At 42.5% G+C, this 10225-nt stretch overlaps 1 protein-coding gene across 1 annotated transcript; it reads left to right on the top strand.

Moving 5' to 3' along the window:
* The first annotated feature begins 677 nt into the window (after window positions 1-677).
* On the top strand, window positions 678-9959 carry adad2 (adenosine deaminase domain containing 2). Its single transcript, XM_031857545.1, has 11 exons — window positions 678-772; window positions 1860-2025; window positions 2272-2404; window positions 2576-2714; window positions 3527-3655; window positions 4181-4331; window positions 4537-4707; window positions 4892-5106; window positions 5957-6194; window positions 9374-9506; window positions 9666-9959. Exons 2-11 carry the CDS (start codon window positions 1874-1876, stop codon window positions 9774-9776), a joined length of 1572 nt encoding a protein of 523 aa, XP_031713405.1. The 5' UTR covers window positions 678-772; window positions 1860-1873; the 3' UTR covers window positions 9777-9959.
* The last annotated feature ends 266 nt before the right edge of the window (window positions 9960-10225 follow it).

The raw sequence follows: 10225 nt of genomic DNA, 5'->3' as shown, positions 1-10225 counted from the left end.
GTATATTATCTTATAAACACGCAGCTTTAATTGCAGAAGCACAATATGAATAGAAACTCTTACTTTTTGGATTTCATTCTCCCGCCTCATCACCTCACACCCTCCATAAACCACACTATGGGCTCCTCCACAGTGACAACATTTTGCTTGTGTCCCTGTTCCACACTTTCCATACTCATGGTCGCCCACCATACCTTGCACATTTCCTCTTCTCTTTACAGTTTTTGACTGTGTGCCCAAACCTCTGGCAACTAAAGCACCTCGGTGGCTTTGGCACAAATGCACTCTCACTGTAACCTCAACCAGTACTGATTCGCTCTTGTCATTTTTAGTCTTTGGCCATTTACTCCGTTACATCCACCACTATGTTGTGCTTCCACCCTAAATTTTCCTATTTCTTTCAGATTGAGTGCTTTCTCAAGTTCAACTTCATGTTCTCTTGAGCCTTTTCATTGAACCTTACTATGACAATACATCAGGTCTTTCTCTCTGCCCTCGCTCACATCCTTCTCACTCTCTCTCATTATTGTCAGCTCTTGTTCGTGTATTCCTATTCACGGGATTGCCTCAATCCCCCCTGATTCTCTTCTTCACTCCCTTGACAATAATTCACGGAGCAGTCCTGCTCAACCGCCTCCACAAGAAGTTTTAAATTTCGCGCATTTTGCCGATTACAATTTCTCGTTCTCAGGTCCTGCTGATGTCTCCGCCTACTCCCGTGTGCCCAGGAGGACGTTACCTCGTCTCTATCAGTGTTGAGGATCGGCTGAAGGTAAACTTTGGAGTAATATGTGGTCACAATTTATTTGGAAGTTAAACTCGTTTAACCTCATGCAAACTCTAGACGTAAAACGGTTTGTTTTTCCTGGACCATGAGGTAATTGTTGAAGCAGAGACCAAAGATATCCGTTAACTGGCTAACAACGTGTAATGTAAGCTAATATTAACGTGACTCCAAAAACAACGTGAGCTGACGTTTAGTTTAACTTTTAGTTTATTAGATGGGTCTTTAAAATGTGCAACTGTTCATTACTGGCGTCGACAAAGTCAGCCAACTGGGTCCCTTTGAAAAGCGACCGTTAGCTCCGTAGCTAGCTAGTACTGGGTGTCACATTGAATGTCGTCCTCCTTTGCTAACCGCTGTAAGTTAATTAACATAACGTTATTTAATAGGTTATTAGGTTATTTTCTTACCGACTAATCTTTCTAGATTAGGATTAGGCTAGTCAGTCATTTGGTCTAAAGTTAACAATGGCAGAAAGTAATGAGAAAAACAATAATTTAACTAGTCCCGCTCACAGTTATAAAGCCCAATGTACCATCGTTAAAAATGTCTGTTTTTTTGTGCGACCACCTGTCCAAATATCTAAATGCACTATGAATTTTACAAAACAGACAAAATCAACAAATCGTCATGATTGAGAAGCTGGACACATGTTTCATTAAATAGCATTACAGCAAAAACTTATTAAAAACACTACTAAAATAGTTTTAATTGGGTTGAATTCCCTATAACTATGAAATTGCAGAAAAATAACTGAGTGTATATCATCTAATACATCTGACGTACAACCTCCACGTTAAATAAATACAATTATACATATTCAGAAAAGCTTGTTTCACCCAGTTCAGTTCACCTGGTTCGTGTGTGGAATCAGTTTGGTGATCAATTATTGATTTTAAGTTGCATGTTCTTCCTGTTGCAGCATGGAAGTGCATCATGTAATCTATGTCTGTAAACATTTTTAGGCGTGTAGATTGTTTTAAGTATGCTATTGATTGTGTCACAGTTGGCCTTTTGGCACAGTTTACAGCTGTAACCCTCATATCAACTTAAAATCTTTTGTTTCTCTCTACAGGCTTTGTGAAAATCATGGCGGATCAGGAAGCATTGAAGTACAGTCCAAAAAAGGGTGCTGCTAGTCTTCAGTCTCTTCCAGACTTCAACCCCAGCTTGGACCTTCGCCGTCCTCGGGTACAGCCGACAGAGGAAGTGTCCGCCTGTAGTGGTGCTACTGGACTGAGGTAATGAAACAATTGGCAGTGTTGTGGTTAGAGTAATACTAGATAAGGCAAGCTTTATTTATTGCACGTTGTAATTCAGCTTTTGTTTTGTTGTGGCTGCTTCTACTTACTACTGCTCAAACTGTTTAGCTAGCGTTGTGATATTTGGGGATGTGCAAATGTTCGTCTACAATCATAAAGACATTTTGAAGCATTAGCTGCTTAATTTAATGTTAAATCTTTTTCTCTTTTACGTTACCGTCTTAGGAAAGATCTCCCTGCTTCCGGAGACCACCAGCTCCTCCTCTCCGAAGGAGCAGACGGCCCCAGAATTGAGAGTGCTTTTATCCTAAAACTCAAAGATGAACTTGATTCTGGAGACATCCTGTTGGGAGATGAGGTAGAGGCAATGTCAGGGTTTTCCACATTTTTGGTGATGTTGTATGACAAAGACCACATGTGAAATGTGTTGGGTTCTTGTCCAGGCTTTCTTCTAGTTCTTAGATCATCAGCTGTCACACTCAGCCTCCAGGAGTGTTTTTTTACCAGAATGATTTTGGTTTTTTTTCAGGATGAAGACTCTGATGATGACCTTGATGCCCTGTCTCTCTACGGTATGTCGCCACCTCCAAGCATACTCTTGGATAAAGAGCTGACCCTGGACCTCTTCAACGACCTGAAGCATCCAGACAAGAGCACGCAGACTGAAGGTTCAGTAGCAGCAGTCCCGCTGTGTGATGTCAGCATTCATTATCTAATCATAACCCGGCTCCCTGTTGCCACATTGTCTCTGGTGCTAGTGTAGCCTACAGGGCAGTGAAGAAGAAGAAGAAGAAGCATCCTCTTCCTCTTTACTATTGGCTTTCCGGTCCCTCCGAGGACCCAGTGGTGGCTTGTTTTGATCAAGGCTCTTCTCTGGACAGGACAGCAGAGTCATTACACATCTTGAAAATCATCTTTTCAGACCTCATGCCTCCCACTACTCATTTCTAAAAATAATTTAAAAAAGCTTTTGTGGTCCAGTGGAGTTAAAGAGAAAGCACTTATTGTAAGATGCTTCAACAAGATTTACAATTACACTTACAGACCCACTGCTAAATTTACAGGAAAAACAGTTGTTGCATCAGGCAGAAAAACAAATACAATTCTGTTATTGCATTTATGGCAGTATATCTTTTTGTACTTAAGTATACAATATATTGTAGCACTGCAAAGCAACAGTCTGTACTGCATCACATTCTTATCTGTACCACTTAACTGTCATTTTACAGAGTGAAGCCGTAGAGATAGAAGTAATGAAATGTGGAAAAAACCTCTTTGAGACCTTTTTTTTGAAATCACAATCAATCAACTAGTCGGTACACTGAGTGCAGTAGTCTCTCATAAACATGTTCAAGGCGAGCAGTACTTCTTATCACTCGCATCTGAAAGCGTTTTCAGAACAGCACTAACGTGGTGTTGTCCAAAATCCACTCTATCCCTCATACGTAGCTGTCTTTTGGTTTTCATTTTTGTCTTCTAGTTTGGAGATCTGACTGGCACCAGAGTTACATGGCAGTAATAAGTAGTGAGAAGTTCGACAGCCTGCTGAAGATGTGTCCGGATCTCTACGGCTGCAAGAGCCACATGGCAGCATTTGTCCTGATGAGAGGTGAGCACCGTAGGTGTGTCAGTGGAATACATGTCTGGATTGGTATTCTATGCATATCTGCTCTGCGTATGGTGGAGCAGACAGACATTACTGCTTCATGTAAGATTTGATTGGCTGTATAAAAACAAAGTCTCCATCTACATAGAAGAATATTAAATGGTATTTTGTATAACTGATGCAAAACTGGACGTTTAAATCGGTTTCAGATTTATATTTTTTTATATATATATAAAAATAAAGAGAAAGACTTTGACTTTAGGACTTAGACGAGACACTTCTGTTGCTTCATGCTCAGAATAGTAACATTGCTGCGTTTATCGCCATGCTTGCCAGTGCCAATCACGATTTTGACATTTGTAATGCCGGAGAGCTGTGATTTCTTTCCTTTCTTTATTCAGTGTCTGATCGACGATGACCGAGTCCTTCAGGAGGCATTTCACTCCTGCTTGCTTCTTTTTATATTCAATCAACGCTTTTAAAATTGAGTGTTGAACATGTGCCCCTTCACGCACCATTTTCCTACAGAAGTGCTGGACACAGCAGGGGGTCCATGCGAGCATTACATGGTGGTGGCTTTGGGAGCTGGCCGCTCATGCTGCAGCAAGTGGCTTTGCTACACTGGAACAATGGTCCATGACTGCCATGCCATCATCATCGCCAGACGGGCTCTCAAAAGGTACAAAACTGCTCGTATGACTTTCAACAAAGGGCCCTAATTTACAAAGAAATTATATTTAATACTAATATAATGTATAGAATATTTTCTGCTCTTGCAGGAGCAGGCAGCCTGGATCAGCACGCTGTCTGTCTTGTGCCATTGATGGTGCTTCTGGTGAAAGTGCCGGTGTAAAAGAAAATGTTATTTTCTGTCTTTTGTTCAGGTTCCTGTACAAACAGCTTCTGCTGTTCTTTGATGCCGATCCAGAGGCCAAGCAGAACTGTGTATTTGAGAGTAGTGCAGACAGCAACCAGCTCCAGCTCAAACCCAAGACCAGTCTGCATCTCTACACCAATCGGTGTCCTGAAGGAGCGCCTAAGAACTTCTACTTCAAGTACTGTTATTCCCCTCTTTGTGCTTTGCTGATAGCGGTATTGTGTAGTGTGTTTCTGAGATGCCATGGGACGATAGAAATTCCAAAACAGTGGATTTGACTTCTGAGAATAGTAGCATCCTACAAATGTTGTGAAACACGTTATTATTAGCCTGCTAATCATGTTCCGTTCTGTCCTCTTTAGGGGCCCTGTGAATGATATCTGGAGCGCTGTGAAGCTGCAGTATCATGCCAAGGGCCTGCTGTTCCCTGTAGCAGACCTTGACCCAAGTGTGTGGGGTGCCAAGGTCTGCTGCATGTCTGGTAGTGACAAATTGTGCCGCTGGACTGTCACTGGGGTGCAGGGCGCATTGCTGAGCCACTACATCCAGCCACTCTACATCAGCAGCATGGTGCAAGGTAAAGTTCAGAGCATATCTAGTGTGTCCACACAGCTCTCAATTTGGCGTTTACCTGAGGGGGAACCGGAGGAACGGGTGCTCATGTTCCGCGATGAGGGGCGCTCTCACATGCAGTAACATAAAACTAAAAAACATGCAACGCCGGCGTGGCTTTGTCAACAAAGCACAGAGAAGCTCGAATCACAACACACACAGAGGGAGAGTGAATTCATTTTACTCCACTATATCTTTACACTTAAGATAGTCCTTTGATGCTCTGAATATGATATAGAGAGCCTTCAAAGCAATTATTAGAGATTTTAGGTAATGCGCTCATTTTATTATTTCGGCGAGAGTTCTATAAGAAGAAGAAGAAGTTACAGACAGCAGCTTTCTGCTCTCAGCTCAGGAATCGTTCAGAAAGTAACTAATGAAACACGAGTTATGTGATATAACGGAGGTGTTGGTGAGCTTTGGAGGTGCTGGTAGACAGATTTTTATTACCTTTGGTCTTCATGCTAAGTGAAATTGGCTGCTGGCTGTAGCTTCATCTTTAGCATGCAGACATGAGAGTAGAATTCCTCTGACTCTCGAATATGCTTAAAGGAAATAAGCATATTTTCCAAAATGTCATTTTAAACTTTAATTTAGTAACTTTAATTCCAGGTAAACAGTAAAGCCTGCTATTTAACATCCAGGTGTTATATTTCCAATGCTGTCCTACAGTAAGTGAGATGTTTTTGAAGCTGTACTAGCTGATAGTCGTCTTAAAGGATTTATTTTCATTATGTTATTTGACATGGATTCATTATTTTCACCTGTTTGTAAATGACTGTGCTAATGCTGAGATTTAATTGTTGTTTATTTAGGAGGCCAGCAGCTCTTAAGCGAGGAAGTGTCCGATATCACCAACATGCGACTAGGGGACGGATGGGAAGACATCCTGCCGCCGTCCTACCAAAAACACAACATCTTCTTTCTCTGTGGCGACTGCGTGGGGCCTGTTGTGACGTCCCCGCGGTGGCACGACGAGCTCAGCGTCAACTGGTGCCTCGGAGACAAGGGCGTTGAAGTTCTGGACTGTGGCAAGGGCTTCGTCATTAATGGGTGAGATACCAAACGCATGTACAATAAATCAAAGAAACCACTAACTTGTCCCTGCCTCAGAAATGTGGGACCTGTACGACGTCCCGTACTGGTCTTGCAGAGAGTCTAGAGCTGACTCAGTCTTGCCTCATTCACACTCCTGCAGCCAGTTCCAGGGATGGAGTAGAGAACTGCTGGCAGTGCCGGATGCAGTGTGCTTGTTTGACAGTTTCGGTGACGCCTGGGGCTCCTGCCATCTCTTCGTTTTTGAAGCTGCAGACAACTGCTGATGTCCAGAAGCTGGAGTGTGACACAGACGTGGCTCTCACCGGAGGCTGTGTTGTCCTTGAGCAGAGATTACAGCCCAAAAATAGATTTGAGATCCTGCTTGGCGCTCGCAAGTGTTGCTCCATATTTCAGCTCCTGTCCTGCAGCCCGAACTATTAGCTTTATGGGCGACACCGTGTCAGGACGAGCTCTGCGGGACGTTTCACACAATAACTTATAAATGGGCAAGGAAAAAAGAGGCTCCCTGGAAAAGAAGAGAATAAATTTAAGGGCAAGAATACAGGACATGAAACGTGTAGGGGGGAGGTGAAGAGAAGTTGAAAGGATGGTAAGAACACCTACAAATTATAGTGAGAAAACCAAAAGAGAAGCTGCTTCTGTCGTTGAGACTTCTTTCATTTAGTGATGTAAAAGTAGCATGCCCAATCTCTTGAATTCTGCGGAGAAGAATACATTATACAGTTGTGTGAAAAAGTGTTTGCCCCCTTCCTGATTTCTTATTTGTTTGCATGTTTGTCACACTTAAATGTTTCAGATCATCAAACAAATTTAAATATTAGACAAAGATAACACAAGCAAACACAAAATGCAGTTTTTAAATGAAGGTTTTTATTATTAAGGGGGAAAAAAATCCAAACCTACATGGCCCTGTGTGAAAAAGTGATTGCCCGCCCTGTTAAAACATAAATTAACTGTGGTTTATCACATCTTTGGAAAGCTGAGTTCAATTTCTCTAGCCACACCCAGGCCTGATTACTGCCACACCTGTTCTCAATCAAGAAATCACTTAAATAGGACCTGCCTGACAAAGTGAGGTAGACCAAAAGATCCTCAAAAGCTAGACATCATGCTGCGATCCAAAGAAATTCAGGAACAAATGAGAAACAAAGTAATTGAGATCTATCAGTCTGGAAAAGGTTACAAAGCCATTTCTAAAGCTTTGGGACTCCAGCGAACCACAGTGAGAGCCATTATCCACAAATGGCGAAAACATGGAACAGTGGTGAACCTTCCCAGGAGTGGCCGGCCGACCAAAATTACCCCAAGAGCGCAGCGACGACTCATCCAAGAGGTCACAAAAGACCCCAGAACAACATCCAAAGAACTGCAGGCTTCACTTGCCTCAATTAAGGTCAGTGTTCATGACTCCACCATAAGAAAGAGACTGGGCAAAAATGGCCTGCATGGCAGAGTTCCAAGACGAAAACCACTGCTGAGCAAAAAGAACATAAAAGCTCGTCTCAGTTTTGCCAGAAAACATCTTGATGATCCCCAAGACTTTTGGGAAAAGACTCTGTGGACTGACGAGACAAAAGTTGAACTTTTTGGAAGGTGTATGTCCCATTACATCTGGCGTAAAAGTAACACGGCATTTCAGAAAAGGAACATCATACCAACAGTAAAATATGGTGGTGGTAGTGTGATGGTCTGGGGCTGTTTTGCTGCTTCAGGACCTGGAAGACTTGCTGTGGTAAATGGAACCATGAATTCTGCTGTCTACCAAAAAATCCTGAAGGACAATGTCCGGCCATCTGTTCGTGACCTCAAGCTGAAGCGCACTTGGGTTCTGCAGCAGGACAATGATCCAAAACACACCAGCAAGTCCACCTCTGAATGGCTTAAGAAAAACAAAATGAAGACTTTGGAGTGGCCTTGTCAAAGTCCCGACCTGAATCCGATTGAGATGCTGTGGCATGACCTTAAAAAGGTGGTTCATGCTTGAAAACCCTCCAATGTGGCTGAATTACAACAATTCTGTAAAGATGAGTGGGCCAAAATTCCTCTACAGCGCTGTAAAAGACTCATTGCCAGTTATCGCAAACGCTTGATTGCAGTTGTTGCTGCTAAGGGTGGCCCAACCAGTTATTAGGTTTAGGGGGCAATCACTTTTTCACACAGGGCCATGTAGGTTTGGATTTTTTTCCCCCTTAATAAAAAAAACCTTCATTTAAAAACTGCATTTTGTGTTTACTTGTGTTATCTTTGTCTAATATTTAAATTTGTTTGATGATCTGAAACATTTAAGTGTGACAAACATGCAAAGAAATCAGGAAGGGGGCAAACACTTTTTCACACAACTGTATGTGGAATGTGTGGTTTAGGAATGAGGAATATAATGGGCTGCAGACATTGTAGTGGTCATGGAGCACTAGTGATGTGACATCAGTCACCCAGCAATCTGCTAATCATCTGCTATCAATGCTGTCGTACTAAATACCACCTCAAAACAGTGTGATCTCACTACTGCTCTGCTCTTCAGGGATCCACTCCAGGGTTTCCCTCAGGACGTTGCTCAGCAGCAGTGGTAGTAAGTGCTGCCTGTGGGAAACGCTGACGTCTCTCAGCCAGGCCACACTTTACACGTTTCCTGTAACAGCACAGAAGAATTGTCTTGCCAAACACTTGTTGTTGTTTTTTAAAAATATTTAGCCCAGCTGAAGCCCTGAAGCAGGGACTGCATCCTCCAAACTAGTGTTGGAGGTGGACAGTGTTAAGAGCAAGGCACTAACTGCAGTGCATGAACCCACATTGTACATTTTACAGTTTTTAGTCTTACGAGTGGATACTTGGAAGGGGAACCAGCCTCAGTGCTTGCTTCTTTATGAATCCTTGGTGAGGGAGTATGTGTTACACTTACTACAAAGCACGGAGGCTGGACTTGCTTGTAGCACAGATTAAAAACCACAACAGGATGTATTTGTATCAAATATTGCAACTGGATCCAATATGCCGTCAAATCATGTCTGTATCTCAAGTAAGATGGATGTAAATTCAACAACATGTGATGTAAATAGTGCAGGATTGAAGAATCTCTAACAGGCTTTGTTGTGAGGTTGGATCATATATAATACGGTGTATGAAAGGCAATGGAAGTATAGGGAAGCATTCACTGGACTTTCTTTGTTTCCCAGCTCTCCGACTGTGAGTGGGCCGGGCTTCTCCAGCAGACTTTGCAAGAGAGCCCTCTACAGTTATTTCCTCAAAGTCGCACGGCTGGGTGGGCCGAGCTATCTGAGTGATCTCCCCACCTACCACAGCGTCAAGGTGCGTGTCCGCTATAGATGATTACATGAATGCTCAGTGCTCCATGAGAGAACTGTGAAGCTATACATGTGGTTATGGTTTTTTTAAATTCTTTTATAACGTTGCATCTTTGCAGTTCTTAAACGCATGTGATGCATGAGGTTGTCGTTTGCTTTATAGGTGGAAGCCACCGTCTACCAGACGGTCAAGGATCTGGTCAAGCAGCGGTTTCTGAGCAACCACGCAGGTCCCTGGAATTCCAAAAAGCTGGTGGACTGCTTTAGCTCTTGAATGTGCTCTTCGGTAACATTGCATGAAGAAGTTTAAGTTCCTCTCGAGAGATTGTTTCCTGCTGTTTACTGTTTACTTCATTTATAACCTTTTAACAGTAAGTTTAGTTTTGTTCATGTATAATGTTTCTCCTTTCGGATTGTGTATAGGTGTGAGAGAAAAATAAAGGAGAATCCTGCTGTTGTGCGCCACAGTGAAGTAGTCCGTTTGAATGGGTTGTGGGTGGAAAAACGTGGTTTATAGGCAAACCCTTTATTTCTCTTTTCGTCAAGTAGAATTGAGCTGCATTATCACCCATTTGTGTCAATGTGCCAACCAATTAATCAACCAGTCAGGAGCTGAATAACCACAGATGACAGAATGTCCTCTCTAGTCTTTATTGCACTTTGAGATTTTTTTTAAAAAGGTAATGAATCCTGTTCCTAAATAAGTAAAATGCAATGTTTTCT

The sequence above is a fragment of the Anarrhichthys ocellatus genome, unplaced genomic scaffold, assembly GCF_004355925.1.
Source record: "Anarrhichthys ocellatus isolate YVR2014 unplaced genomic scaffold, GSC_Weel_1.0 scaffold18, whole genome shotgun sequence".
Taxonomy (NCBI): domain Eukaryota; kingdom Metazoa; phylum Chordata; class Actinopteri; order Perciformes; family Anarhichadidae; genus Anarrhichthys; species Anarrhichthys ocellatus.
The sequence above is the reverse complement of the archived record's forward strand: the minus strand, read 5'-3'. Positions and strand labels throughout refer to the sequence as shown.

Bases quoted from the DNA above. Each gene is read 5' to 3' on its own strand.
- adad2 (XM_031857545.1), top strand. From the start codon at position 1,874: ATGGCGGATCAGGAAGCATTGAAGTACAGTCCAAAAAAGGGTGCTGCT. The intron at 2,405-2,575 runs GTAGAGGCAATG...GTTTTTTTTCAG, and splicing joins ACATCCTGTTGGGAGATGAG to GATGAAGACTCTGATGATGA. The intron at 2,715-3,526 runs GTTCAGTAGCAG...TTTGTCTTCTAG, and splicing joins CAAGAGCACGCAGACTGAAG to TTTGGAGATCTGACTGGCAC.